Genomic DNA, 19,682 nt, shown 5'->3' on the forward strand with positions numbered 1-19,682 from the left:
AAAACCTGACAAATGACCTGAGGACACACGCACATCTTCACACATAATGGCACACCACACACAGCACATGAGGGAGGCCACTCATGCTAACACAACAACTTTTTTTCGGAAACATTTTTTTGTTTTTTTTGTTTTTTACAAAGTCACTAGTCACCATCTGAGTCTTGACACAGAGGCCAGACTCACAGACAGGCAGTGAGGCGGGCAGGTGGATAAATAGTCAAGGTTTAAAGTAGATTGACTCAGACGTGAAGGATTTGGTGCAATGAAATATGAAGGACTGGCCTTGAAGGGATAATTCACTCTCCAAAAAAATGAAAAGAAACAAATGTCTTTTCTCTGACCCGTAGTGCCACTTTTCTATTTAGATGGTCTCAGTGCCCAGTTTTCAAGAGACCGGCTGTAAAGGTGTCTAACTTCTCTTGAACACAGTGAAACTATATGGCACTTGCCTCAGGTGCTCAAATGAAATGCATCTGAACAGCTCAGCAGCAGTATCTTTTTCCAGGAATCATGGCCCAGTTATGCAAACAAATCCACAAAACTTGAGAACAGCTTCATTGAGGAACTTTTTCTCCTTTTACCCAACTACGCCTACCGACTAAAAGAAGAGTGCAGCTGGCTGTGCAAAGTAGGAAGCTATTAATCTAACCACTTGGTTGTGAGCATGAGCTTCTTGTCATGGGCAGATTCACTCTTCCTTTTGCACAGTGTCATGTGTAGTTTGAGGAAAATAGTTTGACCACCTTAAAGCAAGTGCTGTCCAATTTCATCATATTCAAGAGGAGGCAGACATCGCTCTCTCTATATAGAGTCTTAAAGGCCTAAGCCTTCAGCTCCTCATTCTCAATACATTTTACACCTGTTGAAGTACGTGTCGACAGCACCAACTGTTGGCAAATGTAGACTAAGAAAGCAGAAAGGAGAGACTCTGGGAGAGGGGGAGAAACAAACCACAGTGCCATCTCTGACGAGCCTGACGCCTGTTGCTATGCCGACCATAGAGAGGGAAGTGGCAAGAGGAGGGAGAGAGAGTGGAGTAGTGCAAGTGTGTGTGTGAGAGAGAGAGAGAGAGAGAGAGAGAGAGAGAGAGAGAGAGAGAGAGAGAGAGAGAGAGAGAGAGAGAGAGAGAGAGAGAGAGAGAGAGAGAGAGAGAGAGAGAGAGAGAGAGAGAGAGAGAGAGAGAGAGAGAGAGAGAGAGAAAGTATGTACGCCAGCTTGAAGTGAATTCTCCTCTCTCAGGTCAGAATGATCGACAGGCGAGTGGAATTCCTCAAGGAGGAGTGAGGAGGAAGAAAGCCTTATCCAGAGTGAACTAAAAACTAAACTGGTATTCACCTTCTTAACTTGCTCCTTTCAGACGATTCGCTATCTCAACATGACAGTGCTTCATTCATCACACTATGTTTGTGTTTGTACTTGTTTAAACAGAAACAAATTCTCCCTTAATTGGCACTGTGCACTTCTTGCCAACAGTTGGTCAGCTAGAAAAATCTGTAACTAAGGAGAAGGAAGCTGAGCAATGATTTCTGCCTCTCTATTCAACGTTGGACTGAAAGGCTCATTATGAGGCAAATTCATATTCAGGCTAGTGCAAAACTGCAGATTCTATATTAGCTTCACTTAATTTGGTGGGAACGAACGCACTGTTAAGAGGTTTCGCCTTGCTTTATATGAACACCGATACAAGCTTCAAGCTAAGTCCACATAAATGACAACCAGGGTTAGGTCTTGCAGTATTAACACTATTGTCTGAGCCATAAAACATCATGATAAAAGCCATGATGCAAATATCTCCAGAGGAGGTGCACCAGCCAATCACAGGCATCTCTGACTCATCCTTGGTGACATAACTAAGCGTTGGACACTGAGAGCAACGTGTGGGTGGGTGTGGTTCTCTCATTTTACTGCCCGTCTTTGTGCCTGTCTGTGGGTCCGGCCTGAAGGTGGGTGGGCAGGGGCGGTGGTGTGGGAGGTGTGTGTGTGGAGTGGGGGCAGGGTGGGGACTCAGCACAGTGAGGGGATGGGGAAGCAGAGGTGGCAGGTGGAAGTCAGAGCAGAACAATTTAGCACAGTGGGAGTTGAGGTGCAGAGGGGCACGGGGTCGAGGGTGGGGCCGGTGTGAGAGTGGGGATCATTGTTGTCAGGGAAACAGTAATTTGCCCCAGGCCTGGACCGTACCCACAATCCTCCATGGTCCTTCTGTCTCTGCCATTATCGTTATGTTTTTTTTTTTTTGTTTTGTTTTTGGCCGTTTCCACTCAATGTCAGAGAGGAAGATAGGTTCAGAGCTTCGATGTGATCAGAATCTTTAAGACATAAATGCAAGAAAAGGAAGGGAGGGGGAGGTGGGTGGAGCCAGGTCTGAGTAATCGCTGTCATTGTGGACCCAAAAGGTGATGGAGAGGGGATGTGAAAGACTGACAATGCTGTGATCATTTTCTAATCCATCCTTCTAACCCATTCCCATTCTTACTTCCCCCCCAACCCCACCCCATCCATCTAAATTGCCAAATCCATCCCCACAATCCCACACCACACCCGAGATCCCAAGACACAAACTCCCTGCTGGTCTGCTTGACTATCCATCCATTCAACCCTCTCACTTCTCCTCCTTCTTGGGTTCTTCCTTCTTCTCCTCTTCCTTCTTCTCCTCCTTCTTGGGCTCCTCCTTCTTCTTGTCATCCTTCTTGTCATCCTTCTTGTCATCCTTCTTGTCATCCTTCTTGTCATCCTTCTTGGCATCGTCCTTCTTCTTGTCATCCTTCTTCTTATCCTCTTTCTTCTTATCCTCTTTCTTATCCTCCTTCTTGGTCTCCTCCTTCTTCTCTTCCTCGGGCATCGGCTCTGTAGTGAGGATCACTTTGCCAATGTTGTTCCTTTCCTGCATCTTTCTCATGGCATCACCCACCTGGAGGAGAGAGGGAAAAGCTGATTATTTAAGGCGAGATGAAAGAGCAAATAGCGAAAAGGAGCAAAGGGAAGCTTTTAAACAGTTCTCTTTGAGACAGAAGAAGCTAGTATCATCCCTCCAAAAACATTTCCACAGCAATATGTGTTTCTTTACATTATCTGCCTCCAATTTCCCTTCTTGACACCACAGCCTGGAAACAAATATTGCAAGCTTGCTCTTCAAATATGACTTTAATATGCAGTATATGAGAAATTATATTTGTTTAGATGAGACTTTAATAATCTTTGAGGGGAAATTAGATTGTTGCAGCAGTACACAGCAAATAAGAAGTGGTAACAGGATAACGGAGCAAATGGAGGGAATAATGAACACTTCAAACATGCATTATTTAATATCAGTGTGTCTTAAATATAAAAATAGTGAATGTTTTAATGATGGGCCAACTAAAATCAAAATCACTTTTTGCTTCATTTTATCAAATTCACCCATTCTATCAAATAACAGACATCCCCCCACAATATTAAGATGTTTTAATCACTACGCATTAGGAAGGAAGTAACAGATTTCCTCAAGAAGACGGAGTGTTGATTACATGGAAGTAAGTAGTTTGTGTTTAAAGCAAAAGAGGGAATACTTTGCTGAAATGCAAACTTGAAGCCACTGGCTTTCAACTGATGACAACTTAGGTATTGCTTTTTAAAATGTAATCTACATTTATAAACATTCATCAGCTTCATAATAGCTGATGGTTCTACTACAGCTCAGCTTGGAAATATTGTGCAAGGAAACTTTCCACTAAAAATACATTTTGCAGTAAAACTTTCAAAGTATTGTGTAATTCAGATTGCTGAAGCGTTAAGCCTAAACTTAAGAACTGATTTTCTTTCCTAAGACCAAGGATTGAGGATTTTATGCTCCATCACTTCAAGTAAAATTTCTTTTAAGAAGAGATTTCTTTGCTGGCTAGAATGAACAGGATTATAGTGACCAAAATATGTGGTACTGTAGAATTTGGCATGTCATTCTTATTGAAAGGTTGGCCTGGAAAAATGTTACACCGTCCTATTGAGGTGCTTATTGGGTTAAAATGATTAGAAAAAAGAAGAAGTATGAAGTGGCAAATCTGATATTTATGAGATTTTCTTTCCAAAAACTAAATATTTCACGTTGGGGACAGATGAGATTACAACCCTCAGGCTCCCCTTTCCATATTGATGGATGGGTGATGTTGGTCCTACTGCTCCTTCATCATAATGATGAGTGGAGAATCCCAGCCAGACTGGCCCCACCCTCCTCTTGACCACTGGGCTCTGTCCACTGTCTGTTCCCGTCTCCATCACATCTCCCTCCCTCCTTCCTCAAATCTCGCTATTTGCGCGAGGCAGGCAGACCACCTAACGACCAATGCCACGGCAACAGGGCCATCTCCTAGCAACGTAAAGCCTGGCTGAAACGTGGCCCTGACGACTTAGACACATGGGAAAGGGAGAGGAGGAGGCGGAGGGAGCAACTGGTATCCCACAAATGAAGAACAGGCAATGAAAGAAAGGGAGGGGTGAGTCCAGGAATTATAAGAATCATCTTCGATGTGAATGAAAGTCACAGACTGCCTCCTTTTAACGACTCCGACTTCTAGGCTTCACTCTCTAAGATCTGCCAACCTCTCTCACTCCCAGGCATCTTGATAAGGGTGTGCTATTTGTGGCTACTTACATGACCATTATCTTCTTGGAAATCGGTGCAGATGTAGATAATGAATCCTGAGGAACTACAGGAAAGGAAGGAACAGTCTAATTTACAAAAAACATGGTCCTAGCATGTTCATTGATTACTGGAGGAAAAACAAAGAGTGACAGTGGGGGGGATGGGATGTGATGAATGGGGTCAAGATGTGGCATTTCAACCGAGGTCATAAAAATCGATCAACTATCTGTCATGGTCTGCTGTGTCATTAGTTTTTCCATGTCTCTTTTTTTCAGTTAACTCCTCTTATTTGTAAGTTTCTGTTGTGTATGTGTCCATTTTATTTCGTGCCTTTATTATTTTTTCCAATATTTTTATGGTCTGATTTGCCTTTTTCCCCTCGCCTGTTGATTGCCATCCTGCTCTACTTTATGTACTTTTAGACCTGTTTTACTTAGTCTTTGTGACTTTTCCCTCCCCATTTCTGTCGGCGACTCCCCTTCTTTTCTCCTCCTGTTTGGAAATTTTTATCCAATAAGATAAAAGTTTTTTCAGTTCAGTTATTTATTTTTTGCTGCAAAATGAGACTGAAGCAAACCAACAGTGTCACTAAAACCTGTCATAAATGTTGCCATGTGGTCAAGTTGTTGTTATTAACAGTGATAAATTATCATAAAAATCCCCTAATTTTTCTTCTCCAGAAATAAATTGACATTTGAACTCAGCAACCTGTTCTATATGAGTTTAACCTGGTTACAACCTGGCAGCCATTTGAGTCGAGTTCTCTCAAGTTGTGCGTTCGCATTTATAAATTATTTAAGCAAATATATGAAACCTTTGACAACCACAGAGTGATTGCAGTCAGTCCAAGTCTGACAGCAACTGTTTGCAGAAAGGTTGCCTCCTATCAAGTGACCTATGTAATCACGATCACTGGCCGTAACACCTCCAAGCTCTGGACAATTTTAACTTGTATGACTGAGCCATTAGTTTGCTGAGCCGATTAAATGTAAATTTGCTCGGGTTGCATGATCACGGGATGGTGGCGCATGAGGTGAGCCCTCTTGTTCATCGTTTTCCCAGAGTATTTTTATTTATCTAATAAAATAAATGGATTCCCTGTATCGCCACGTAATTGCCACATAAAATTAGAGATGGCACGATACCACTTTTTTATGTCCGATACCGATACCGATATCATAAATTTGGATATCTGCCGATACCGATATGAATCTGATATAGTGTTTTTTAATCAACAAAACTGTTTTTTAAAATATCTTGCTGCATTTTGCAAGTCTGCAAGTTCATACTCAAGTTTAAAACAACAACTACACTAAAGCTATTCTGTTATACCTGTATACAAAAAAAATATTTCATAGTTCAGCAATACTGATCAATCTAATAAACTTAGACCTACACCATCCTCCCTATTCTGGTATTTTAAAGAGTACTTAGCGTAAATATTAAGCAACCTATAATAGGGTTCCAACTCCCAGCAACAACAAACATAAATAAATAAAAAATAAGGAACCATCCCTCACGCGCCACCTCATGATGCTTAATCGACGTAATCAACCTTAATTTGATGCAGTGTGAAAAAAAATGCACAGAAATCAATTATTTTTCAAGAAATATTAAATAGATTCAACATCTTTCTTCAACAAAATTGCAGACTGCACAGATGGTACCTTCCCAAAGTAAAAAGTACTATAGCTTACTAGGGTATATATATTAGACTTAATAGTCACTATATACAGTAATTGACTTCTATTCCTTTTACATCAAATTAAAACTTTGGGTGTCAGATAATTATTTATTAAAAGCTCGACATTTTAAATGAGAATAAGAAAGAAAAGTATGTCTTTGTGCCCCCTTTTCCCTGTTAATGCCCTATCGGCCCCCCTGGCTAAACTTTGCTAGATCCGCCCCTGCACAGTTACCAGCGTCAGCTACGTAGAAAAAGATCCTGGTGTAGAAAGTAATATTAAATAAATTCTAACAACAGCTTATCAAGCTTAAACGTGCTGCTGTTGTTCAGCCGCTGGTTTCCTCTTTCTGGTGCAAAGTGGACCAAAAACAAACAAGAGAGACAGACTCGCGACAGAAAAGCCGATCAGCTGATCGTTAAGCAGTTTCACGATTGAAGTAGCAACCGGAGAGCGAGAGGCAGTCGCTTGTTAAGCTTAACGTGGGAATGCTTTACAAACATTCAGAGATGGACTTACACACTTGCTTTACTTCTCTCGGGGATAACTTTGTCGGAGATGAAATGCCAGGTTGCTAGCGAAGCTCCACATGCTATCCAGACCACCGACAGGTCCGGCATGCCACAGCCGCTCTATCACGTGATGCATACGACTGCTAACGTTCTGAGGTGAGTTACGGTGTGTTGCAAGTTTTGCGAGGTGCTTTCGTGATATTTAATGGATCGGATTAAATTTTTTATTTTTCTCCGATATCCGATCCAGTAATTTAGGTCAGTATCGGACCGATACCGATACGTAATATCGGATCGGTCCATCTCTACATAAAATATCAGGATACTAAGCTGTATCGATTTCTTTGCCCCAAACCTTAACTTTAATGGTCTTCTCCCTCCATCTGTAAATTAATTAACTTAATTATATACTCTGCAATGCATCTTCTGCCTTGGTGCCTGCGTTTGAAAAGTACACTAAAACATAACCCTATTAACCCACAGCTTTTACTTCTACTAGCAGAAGTGTGACTGGCTACGGTTACATCTTCTGACTGAAGATTTCAGGTCAGCTGTTTACATGGAATGTGATTTAATATGGTCTGAGTTTTACATGCATGGATGCACAAACACTAAACTGGGACAGTGTAACATGCATAAGAGTAATAAACAGAGTCATTTTCACTCAAACTGCAGCCCTGAATTTTTACAGGCATTACCCAGGAAAGAACATTGGAGAGTTGGATTGGACATTAATCGGAATTTGACCTGCCAGCTCCCTGGTCCTGTGATATTTCACTGTGCCATTGTAAGATGACATAGCCAAAAGTAGAGTGAATGTACAGCAAATGAGTGGTTGTCAAGTTTCCTACAGGCGTATTACCAGAAGCGAGAAGGCATTCAAAGCAGACCATAACCTGCTTCATGCCAAGTACGAGTAATGATCCAACTGGTTTCTCCTAGCATCAAGTTCTTGTGAAAGTTCTTATCCCTTTGATGGGTGTTGGAGCAGCTCTCTGATCTGAAGCAGTTTCCATTATTATCTTCTTTAAAATCAAACTCCACGTAGGGCCAATTCAGCTCAAACCACCATTTTTACAAAATCGTAAAAAGTGTTTACAACCTTTGTTTAGAAAAAAAAAAGGAATCATTTATGTGCTATAATTTCTTTTTAAATTCTGATCAGTTTATGAAAAGGTCCCACCCTATGCAACCATTTTAAATTTCAGTCAGTTTCAGCCGTTTCATATTTCTTTGTATGGAGCTTTTAAACCTTTCAGAATCATTAGGCTTCATGTAAATCTAACCCATGTTTGCAGACTTTGTCCAAAAACTTGCTCCAAGCCAGACAGAGATTATACCTTCTCTTCTGTGTATTTCCACTCTCCTTCCAAGTCTCTTTCTCATACATCAGGGCCCCTCCCTAAGACAGAGGCACACGCTGACTAAAGGATGTCACCATAGCAACAAGAGAGAAAGAGCAAAAAAGATACACTGTGAGGAGGGAGAAGGAGAGAATACAGCGAGACAGAGAGAGACAGAGAGGGAGTCAATAACCTAAAGACAGAGAAAAAGAATCTGATAGAAAGAGCAGACAGATGGAGAGGCAGAGAAAGAGCGTCAGATGGCGGAGAAAGGCAGCGGGTGTTTCTCTCCGGTCCCAGTCACACAGCCAAAATACTGACCAGCTCTGACTTTGACAACAGAAGATATCAGCCTCTGACTCTCTCTCTCTCCGTCTATCTGTGTTTTTCACACCATCTCTATTCATATCTGTTAGCAGCGTTAATTTTGTCAGCAACAATCTGAGTCTGTCTGTCTGACTGAGACAGAGCGCTTCTTCTGCACAAACTTTGGCTGTTGAATGGGAGGCCTATTGAATCACGGCCACACCCAGCTTCTGCAGATCCTACCACCAAATGCATAAACAGACACAGGCCCACCTGGCATTCACATCCATTTTAAGAAAGGGGGGGGGGGGGGGGGGTTGTAAATGTGAGTCAATAAGCATATATATTAGAGGTGTAAATGCACCCGTGTTGTGATAAATCATCTGGTCTTACAAAAAAAAAAAAAAAGATATAAAGGACATGAAATGGAAACTGTTTAGTGGCAAATTCAGCTAAAAAGGAAAACTACTGCATATATCTTGTAAAATACAGAAGATTTTCTATTATTAATATAAGTTTTGAAAAAAATTTGATGAATTTCTGCTAAATTGTAAAGATTAGCAGAAATTCATCTAAAATAGAATTTAGATTAACAAATGAACTAAATAAATACAAGCCATTACATTTATACTAAATTAATGTAATGTCAAAAATTCTAAGGCTACACTGTAATAGTCCCTGCAATGACCTAATCTACTCAACTACACTGACCACTTTAAGCAAAATTTCAAAAAACAAAAAAAATAACAATGATATAATCTCATAGTATTTAACCGATCATAGCCTCTACTTATAAATTTATTTTATGTGAGAATAAAGAACGTAATCCACCAAGACATAATCCACATGAGACTAATAGTAATTACTGGCATAAATAGGCAAGCACAGAGACACAAACCTGCTCAAGATGCCAAGTAGAGTCAATGCGGGGTTTGATTTTGCCGTCCTTGTAGAAATCCAGAATGGTATTCATTGCCTCGGTGATGAGCTCTGTCTCCCCATCTAGGTAGCCAAGGTGGAAGCCACACACCGACTTGTTTCCCTGAATCAAGCTGAGTGTGTGGATGGAGAACTGGTGGTACCAGTTCTTTGCCACAGCAAGCAGGTTCTTCTTTTGTCCTGCCAGCATGTTAGCCGCTCCTGGCAGAAAAAGTAAGAGCTTAAATCGCTTATCACTGGAATAAAAAGCTTAAGAAAGACTTTCAACTAGAAACTAACTTAGAGCAGGCCAGCTACACACCTGCAGTCAAAGGTTTTGTGACTACCTTAAATTCATGAAACACAGACTACTCAAAACTCTTTGTGTTGGCTCCTACCATTGAACTGTTATTGAGGCTGGCAAATTTATATGTCTATAGATATTAAGATATATAATATGGGGAGTTGTAAATAGATGGGGAAGGAACTGGAACCCTTTATTCTGCACTCTTTTGTTAGACCACACCCATTTTCAAACTACACCTCAGTTTTGATCTCAACTTCTCATCCTCAGTGGTGAGGATTAATACTTATTTTTCCACAGACAGAAACATGCATGCACGCCTGCCAAAATAGTCTAAATCTTCTTTGTGGTAGTAATAATACAGTATTTTCTCCAGGACAAAATTTTGCCATGAGATTCAATTATGAAATTTCCCAGTCCCCCACCAACTTTCTCAGTTTTTTTCATCTGCAACAGCTTTACCCACCTGATAACCTATTTTCATTTCCTGATAACCTATTTTCATCTTAGTGGTGAAAGACCCACTCTATTAATGTATTAAAAAATGAGCAGAAAATTGGACGACAGGTAATTTTTTGTCAAGTAATGTACACAAAAAGATCACAAATGTTTCTTTTTAACTGGTCATTTAGTGTGGAGATTTGCCGTTTTGGCTGTTTTACGTCACTGTAAATTGAATATCTCTGTCAAGCGTCAAGTGCTGCACCTTGTTATATCGAGTTTGTTGTTTCCCTTCTGTCTCCTCTCAGTCCTCAAACTCTCACCTACACCTTCCACCCTAAAAAAAAAACCTCTTTAGCACTTCAGCTGTCACTGTCAACACATCCCTATTCCCCCTCATCCTGCGTTCATGTAGCCTATGGCCTCACTGTGTGAGCTTTTCTCAAGGGAAACAGGGGACACAAAGCATGCTCTGACAGAAAGAGGGACCCAGTCTGCTACATTCAGACACATTCCAGGTTTCTTGCGCATAAAACACTCATTGTTCGGCTATGCATACTTCTGATAAGCTGGAAAAGAAGCTGAGGGAGAGGATGGTGGGGTGGAGCTGGAGGGTTTTGTGGGGGTGACATGGATGAATGGGCGAGGGTGGAGGGCACCATGCTGGGTAGTAGGTTTCTGAGCAACATGCAAAGGGAGCACCCTGTTCTCCATGGATGCCGACCCCACCCACTGCATGTATACTGGTTCGAGTTTGGCATCTCAACACAGCTAGTGTAAAGGGCTTCCCACGAATGACATGCAGCATGCCGATGACATGGGCCTCTATTCTGCCCACCACTCTACTAGTCTGCTACAAATTAAAGGTTTGACATCATCGGTCTTATATTGGGTATATTGTCTTTTGTTGATGTGCTTTATTTCAAGCTGTAGAGTTGCAGTTAAAAAAAATGAAGCAGTAAATTGAAGCCTTAGCATTCCTACTAATGTTACATGACGCTATAATAAGGTCACCAACAATTATAATGGCCAACATTTTGGTTTAGACCTTAAGTTTTAGAAAAAAAAAGAAAAAAAAAAGTGGCTACTTAATAGTATAGTTAAAAAATTACAGCCCAAATTATTGGCCTGTTCTTCCAAAGCAATGTTGTGGATGGCTGTCTCGTGAAAATTACCAACTGACTCTCAAGCATTGGCCTTGTTTTTCTACTTACCATAGGTAATAAGTTTGCCCATAGGCTTCAGCAGGTTGTAGGCCTTATGGGTATCTGATCCTCCAAGAGGGTCCAGTATTATGTCCATCCCTGGAGCAGAATAGAGAAGAAAGGGACAGTCATCACTGGTGTGAATTCAGAGAGAACAGCCTGCCAAGTCTCCTCAGCAGCCACCTCTGCATGGCAGAGTTCACTGGGAGTAGCAAGTGTGGCCAAGTCGCACCATGTTTGCACAGAGACGAGCCCATATATTCCAAGAGACGTAAGAAGAAGAGTCGAGTAAGGGCCTGCTTGTTTGATGTTCTTTCATTCTTGTCACTGATCAGACCAGAGGGATAAAATGACTTTCTGTTGCTGTCCATTCCTTGGAGGATAGAATAATAACCTACCCTCTGAACAGATGGTAAAGGATGGCAATCTAACTATGAAGGTTTCTTTGTGGCTTATTAATGGTGAACTATATAAGCTCAGGCCTAATGATGCTCCTTTCCGCCAGAGGGGACTCCTCAAATTGGGCTACCCCTCCTTGCTCTATTAAACCCTGCTTTTATTGATTGTGGGAGGCTCACAGCAGGACTCCGCCTTGACCACAGCACACATAAATTGACAGGCAGCCAAAGACACAGAGGGAAAGGTAGAGAGCAGGACTGCACATTGATCCAGGCTTCTAATTAGATACATTGTGTCCAAAGTGTCAGTTCTCGCTATCTGTCTCTGTAATGCCTGTCTGTCTAACTCTATGTTACAAAGAACAGAGACGGCCTGAAGAGGGGACTATGAAATGAGCCACCAGCATAATAACAGTCTCCATCCTGCTAGGATCACAGCAGTAGTTGGAAGGAGAAACAGGAACTGAACATTGTTTCATTTGACTGAAAAGCTGAATTCTTTTGTGCTCATCTTGGCGAGTCCATCTACATAAAACTGTGTGGATACGTTGTTGGTGGCAGTGAGAATCCAAACAGTCACTGTTTAGTGAAATGAGTTTGCTGGGTAGGGAAAATGACTCCCTACATGCTATCCGTCTAGTGCACATTGCAGCCAGCTCTGTCGAGAAAGACAATGTGGTTGAAAATGTATCATCTCAGTGTTTGCAGCCACACAGTACTGGTTCTTGCCAGGGGAAAATATCAATCTGAATTTCAGATTGTTTCAGTTTCAAATATGAAACAGTCTCAATATGAATTTAGGCAGCTTTAACAGTGCATATGGCTAATTTTCTTACCTTTTGGACTGATCTTGCGGACTTCCTCCACATAGTCCTTGGTGCGATAGTCAATGGCATGCGTAACTCCACCCTGGGTGATGGTCTCATGTTTACTGGCTGAAGCAGTGCCAAACACAGTCACATCCTTCACTGTCTTGCACAGCTGAGTAGCTGCAATCCCCACACCACCTGAAGGAAGACAAGAGTTAATTTGATGTGTGAAATCATGAACTGCAAAAAAACACGATTTGTAATGAATTCTAGTGCAAACTCTATTTGGCATGGATTTATAACCAACTTAATCTTTCAAGGCAACACCCTGAACAAAACATACCTCAACACAAGCATCTAGGAATTTCCATTCTACACATACTTATGGCAGGTAAATGTGATTTTAATTATTAATTCTCCCAAACAAGCAAGTCAATATCAGTGTGAATGTGTTTTGCTCAGGGGTATGTAAGGAGCGCATTAAACACAATCACATTAACCCAGCTGGCCTGGGGTGAATAGACACCCACACACATCCAGGTCTGGAGAAAGTAGCCATTGTAGCTCAAATGACATCGAATTTCTGGTTCTCTTATTTGAAACAACCTGTCAAAAATTCCAAAGTCAAAAAAAAAAAAAAAAAAAAAAAAAAAAAAGTAGCTCAAGTCTTTTTTTCCCCACCATTTGGAAAATGACAGTTGGATTACAAATGAAATAGTTCCTTATGATCATGTCAGCTGAAAACAAAAAGGGCTCCACTGTCCAAGACTTTAAAGACAGATTGGATGTTTTGGATATCTGTGTTTTTTGTGTGCTGTATTCCAAAGTGTGTACATAGTTGTGGCAAAAGCCTCTGCCAGTGTTTGCAAAGGCAGCCAGCGCAAGAAGTAATAGGTTACTGATAAGCAGTGGCTTGTTTGAAATAGGGCCTGACTTGAGGACTTGAACTGAAAGGCATCCATAAAGGTCATTCATGCCTGACCAAGTAAAGAGTGCATCTTATCTGAATCAGAGAGTAAAGCAAAACATATTTAAATAACAAATTTTTAATTGCATAGTTGGGCTGCCTGTCTGCTAGAAAGGTTTGGAGTAGCTGAATAATTTGCATGCTTACATAGACATCTACACTTAAATATTTAGTAGACTATGGAAGATCAAGAGCAAGATCATCTTAAAGACAGGAAGACAGAGACATGCATGAGAAGCACACATTTGATTGCCCTTGTGCAAAAGATTAGACTTGTGGAATTGATTGTTGTCAATAAGTTATCTTTACATACAGTGATAAAATGCACACAGTAGCAAAGTGTTTTGAACATGCCGTGGGATGTGTTGTTTTCAGTGCTTTCGATAACGTTGGAATTTTCGTTTCTTTTGTGATGCACAGAGCGAATGTTGTGCATCAGATGACACTGATGCACCTCTGGTCCCTTCATATAAACGTAAAGATTATTCTGAGCCAGTGAACCAGTCTTTTCAGAGCAACGTCTCAGCAGTTCCTCTCTGCGGATGCACTATTGCATAAAAACAGCAAAAAATAAATAAACTGAACCAAGATTTAATGATAGGATTAGGCCCCATTCTCTTACCAGCATGAAAAATTAAATGGTTTGCTTTTACTCCCGTGTTAAAAATAAATGAAAGTTTTGTAACTAAAATGTGTTATAGAGGAGAAAGAACCAGGAAATAAAAGCCGAATTTTTTAAAATTCAACTGCTTCAAAAGCCTTATTTTCAATGTGACGACAAGAAATTCTTTTTATTTTGTGATTTTAATTTGACAGCCTTCGACCAGGAGAGGTGAATCAATCACTCTGCATTGGTGTTATCAAGCCTACTGACACCAACGTTATTGAAGGGTATGAGAATCAAAGCTCTTGCTGCTGGACATGAAGTAAAAATGAAAGTGAACAATAAACTGTTTTTTGATACACAGTCACCAAAATCATTCAAGGAGCATCTTTTAAAGAAAAAAAAAAAAAAAAAAAGTAGTTACAGCGAACGGCATATTTAAAATCACAATAATTCCTTTAGTCAGTTCAAAAGACTTAAAACAAACACTTCATGGTTCACAGCAATGATTCTGATCTCATTTTCTGTTAGATTTGAATCTTTCACAGGGTTCAAAAAAGGGTCAAAAAACTTGTAAAGACAAATCCAAATCATTTTAATTTGCTTCCTTCACAAACCTTCATTTCAGTGTAAAGAAAGAAATGTATTCTGTGTTGTTTTGTTGATGTAAGAGCCCGAGTCCAGGAGAGATGAATCAGCCGCTCTTCGTTACTATAATCACGCCTGCTGACACCGAGGGTACAACTGACGAGAAAACAAAATCGAGGCTGTTGCTGTTGGATGTGAGTGCCGTCACGGCTGCGTTATAACAGCACCGTCTCTCCTTGTCCTCAGTGAGAAACCAAGTTTGCGTTGCCAAGGAAACCTCGGCCAAATTGCCGACAATGACTGAGCAGAGGGAGCCATTTTGTTTCAATAACTGCTCTTGCTTTGGGCAAGTTTGTCATTAGTATCATATCTTACGTTATAATTAATATGTGATAACAAACAGTTCATCACAAAGCTGCATGCATGTTTCCACACATTCGAACACAGCGCAAACATGCCTGCTTGACTTGAGTTTTTGCACTAGTGCACACGCAACAGTTTGCGTGAGGTAGAGGGGAAGGCAGACAAAGTGAGAAATTGTTGAATATGCATCGCCTGTCATGTGGGAGGTTTAAGAGCTGTTTTTAGTCAATGGCTTTTTCCCCTTCTGTTGCAGTAATACATAGTGAGGGGAAAACGTAGCAATAAGTGTCTGTTTTAATGATATTGTACACCCATATTTTGATAACGAGAGAAGACAAAATTAGTTCATATTGGCTGGTTACAAATGTTTCCAGTCAAAGAAACATTGTGGCCAATGAGGAGAACGGTACCTGTTTCTGAATCCCATGAGAACAAACTCCTGATCCTCCATCACAAGACTCCTGAGCTGTGCCAGAACCCCTTATTGCACCCCATCTCGATTCGCAAATACACACACACAGACACACACGGACACACACATTGATACATGCACAGATCACAAAGGAGAGAGGAGCGGGGCCATAGCTTTGAACAGCTCTTAATGGCTGCTGGTATCTGCTAATCTTCACAAATATGCCAAGATTAAAATATTAACCTCTTATTAACCTAGTGCTTTTGCTTGTGTTCCTGAATTATAAGTCTTCCCTTTATATCTATTTCTTTTAACTAAAATAATGTTTCTTGGCAGGAGCAGAGTGTGAATTCATGTTAATTTAGAACCAGCCACAAACACTGATCCATTTGCTCAGGGAAGCAAAAAGCAGCTTAAGTACATTTTTGTTGCTAATTACATTTCTTCTCCTGAAGATTCAATTGAATTGTTTACACTCGGCGATTAGGAAATGTCAAAAAGCATCCACCTATCTGTTGTGTTCTTCCCTCTCCCTCTCCGGAGAAGCTGGATAAACAGTAGGGTTTTTGTCTTTCCCTGAATCCGTACATTCTAACATTCTGGCACAAATTGCACTTGGCTTCCACAATATGAGTTAGGAGTGAAGAGGAATTTTCCCCAAAACACAGTGGAATCCAAACTGACACTGAGGCCACTATTATTGCTCCACACCCAGAGTTCACCAGCAGGGGAGGGTGGGGACATGAGAAATATTTTTCAGATTTATAAAAATAAATGAAATATCCACGTCGAGCGTCAATCAACTTTAAAGCCATATCCTTGTCAGCGTTTTGTGTTACTTGCCCAAATGAAGATCATCTTACACGTCACGGTGTTACTCAATTGTATGAGTCAGTCTGTGATTTCAGGTGTTAGTATGGGGACGGATGGAGGCCGTACGGTTACTGTCAACACCAGAAGATGACTAGTCCCTGGTCCTTGTTTCTTTTTCTGGGATTTCTTCACAGAAGGACTCATGTCCTCCTTAACCTATCATTAGTGGCTAACAAAGAATGAAATACAGGAATCTCTTGTTACCCAGAGTCACCATGGCAGGGTTACAATCTCAACAAGTTGAACCAAATAAACTTGTTGAGATTCTTGCTGTTCTTTTCAGCTCTATAATTGACTTCAGATACAACTCCTGTAATGACAAAAGGAGCTGTGGCTGGCTGTTGTTAATGTGTACTTTTGAGGTATTATACTACATTATACAAACTCTGTGTTTTCTGGAATGACTGTTCTAGTGTGTGTACTTGCACTGTGGGCTTGAAGAGCAGTTTAATGTGCTCTCTCTAATGTTGAAATTCTGTGTTTCATACAGGAAATCCACTTTTAGTTACTGTGAGTGAATTTAAAAAAAACAACAAAAAAACATCCCTTGCACATATGTGATGGTGGCCCCTGTAATTTCCTGAGTAATGATTCCCACGTAGCACTAACAAAAACAGTCACAGCACAGACCAAATAATAATATGCATGTAAAGGTATAGACATAACCTTCTTTTCTTGTCGCAAAATGAAACACAAGCTGGTGTGCACTTATTCTGTTTTGCCACACAGATACAGATACGATCACACAAACAGGTGTCCTGAAAAAGGTTTCACATACACCTGTGACTGTATGTGGTGGTTGGGATGAGGGTAGATGGGGTCATTTGTCAACGGCTACAGCAATGAGAGCGCGAACAAGCAACGTGATTGGTGGGTTAGGTTGGAGGTTGCCCTGGTTTCTCTTTCCTATCTGTGCAGCTGATCTGCCTGCCGGCAATGCCAGGCCCAGGGAACGCAGAGACGGTTCAACCACGCAGCCCAGATTCCCGCTTAGTGGTCAGAGTGAATTAGCATTTGCTAAACTAGGGTACGACCTCCTGTGCACACAGACTGGAAAGAAGAGGAAGGGAAATCATTTATAAAGACACAGACTTTTGTAATCACTCCAAGGAGCAACAAATCTGTGAGAGCCAGAGATGTAAGTACGCATGAGCTAATGCTTAAACAGCAAGGGACTTTGTTAGCTGGTAAATAATTAATGAGAACAGTAATCTGTGAGGGAGTCCTGGGAGGAGAAAATTACACTGAAATAAGAATCTTTCTTGGAATCATACAACATCCCCCCCAAAAAACCCCAAAACAAAAAAAAAACAAAAAAAACAACAACACACATTTTGCCAGTCCCATCTGCAGTCAACTGCGCACTGGTGGCTTACACATATGCCTTAGGCATTGCCTGAAGGTTTGACAGCAGTCATGAAGATCTATACCAGGATATGGTTCTCATTTACCAAACCCGAGAGATCCAGCCACCTGTTTCACTCACTAAGCATTCAGAGATCACTGACAGTATACTTGCAATACTGAGGTGCATATAGAACCCCCCCCACAAAAAAGGAAAAGTTGTAATTATTTCAGATACCCAAGTTCCCCAAGTCCTTTCAATGTGCTATGTAGAGAACTGTCCGACAGCTGCTTCTAAAGCAGGACAAGTATGAAAGCAGTTAAAAATAACATCCCTTCACATTAGTTGTTTGCAGAGGCATGAGGGATTCAAAGGTAAAAAATGGTCTAAGAAACTTTCAGTTGTTTCATTATTGCTTTCACAATTCACACGGCGCAATGGAGATTAAAAGCATGCTTTCAAGCTGTCCCCCATCACAGTCAAGAGTGTATTTCACCAACATACAGCAGCTGGAAGCCTCTCACTTCAACTCTTGCCAGCTAATCCTCAGTGTAACCCTGGCGTAAGGCTATCCTATACACTCCAGGAAGATGCAGCTGCAGCAGCCACCATAATTGGTCGCTGAGAAAAATAAAATCCAAAACACGAACCTCAAACTTTATGAGCCGAGATAATTGATAACATATGATGGAGACGAAAGCACCTTACAGTGCTATTAGTGTGCAGAGTATTATTTTTTTTAAGCAGTGAAAGATTGAGCTGGAAATCCAGGCATTCATGGGGGACATGGCTGAAGCACAGAAGCAGAATCCTCCCCTACAGCGCCACCTAATTCTTATTATGCATTCTACATCTCCAACACAATGCGTGACACCTAATGCTGGACCGCAGTCAGTCATAAATAAAACAGAGGTAGACGTCATGTTTGGAAGCAGTGGAGCCCCATATGTATGCAGGAATGTGTAGTGTGGGTGTGGTGGGGGGGGGGGGGGCGACGACTGGCCAGGGTTCATAAACATTAGGGCCAGTTCAGGGAGAGGTCAGAGGAAAGGCAGTTGGCTGGGTACAGTGAAAAACCCACGAGATGCATCCTAATGCCGCTAAACTTCGTCCCCACCCAAGCCCTCTGGGGAAAACAAAAGGGGAAACGTGCGTACGTTCCCCGATGACGAAGACTAGAGCACGGATATGGAGAGGTCAAGCAGAGGGAGCAGAGGTCACGGAGTGCCGGAGGCGGAGGAGGACAACGGAGGATGCAGATGTGAAACGCAGTGGAGTAGAGAGGCACGATGGGAGGAAATACAAAAAGCCATTGTTTGGAGAGAAAGGACAGGAGCGGACCCACGAGAGAAGCAGCTGAGGACTATTCACCAGAGTTTACTTACATGCACATAAAGGCCTGACTGACAGACAGAGTCTAAACACCAGGCAGGCATTCCTATCTGGTCACCTGATCCTGATGGGTTAAGGTCACCATACATTTGAGGAAATGTTGCTCTTCATGCTGATGTGACATTACCAGAAAACATGGAGACACAAAAGCATCCATCCCTGAAGACGCTCACAACAGAGTTCAGCAGGTTATTCCCATGAACATCTGTCACTGCTTTCCATCAGCAAGAGTATTAAAATTTATCACCACCATTAATGCAACTTTTCACAAAATGAGGTTGAAAATGACCTGGGAGAAATTTGGAGTAAAACTAATGAATAAATTATTTTTATAGGGAAAATAGAGGCCAAAATATATAAAAATAAGTGCTGGCCTTCATTACACTGAAATACTTGTTGAATCCTTTTTATTTCTACAGAATGATAAAACTTTTTGACATGTGTGGTGTGAACTTTTTTCCAGCTTTTGAAGTGAGACCTGGCAAATTTTTTTTAGAAGCCACTGATTCAAAGCAACCAGCTGCGAAGGGTTATGTTATTATTTCTGACATTACCGGTAACCTTTACTTCAGTTTCATACGATCTTTAAATCTTGAAAT

General features: G+C 41.2%; 1 protein-coding gene across 1 annotated transcript in view; it reads right to left on the reverse strand.

The window, feature by feature from the left end:
• Positions 1 to 1,988: 1,988 nt before the first annotated feature.
• The window catches only part of vat1 (vesicle amine transport 1), a 28,881-nt gene continuing 11,187 nt past the window's right edge, over positions 1,989 to 19,682 (reverse strand). Inside the window, exons 3-6 of the mRNA XM_026164325.2 lie at positions 12,567 to 12,737; positions 11,342 to 11,431; positions 9,363 to 9,604; positions 1,989 to 2,911 (exon numbers count right to left, since the gene is read on the reverse strand). Of these exons, the coding sequence (XP_026020110.2) occupies positions 2,603 to 2,911; positions 9,363 to 9,604; positions 11,342 to 11,431; positions 12,567 to 12,737 (812 nt within the window). The 3' untranslated portion in view covers positions 1,989 to 2,602. The remainder of the gene's footprint in view (positions 2,912 to 9,362; positions 9,605 to 11,341; positions 11,432 to 12,566; positions 12,738 to 19,682) is intronic.

This window comes from Astatotilapia calliptera, chromosome 4 (genome assembly GCF_964374335.1).
Source record: "Astatotilapia calliptera chromosome 4, fAstCal68.1, whole genome shotgun sequence".
NCBI classification, from domain to species: Eukaryota; Metazoa; Chordata; class Actinopteri; order Cichliformes; family Cichlidae; genus Astatotilapia; species Astatotilapia calliptera.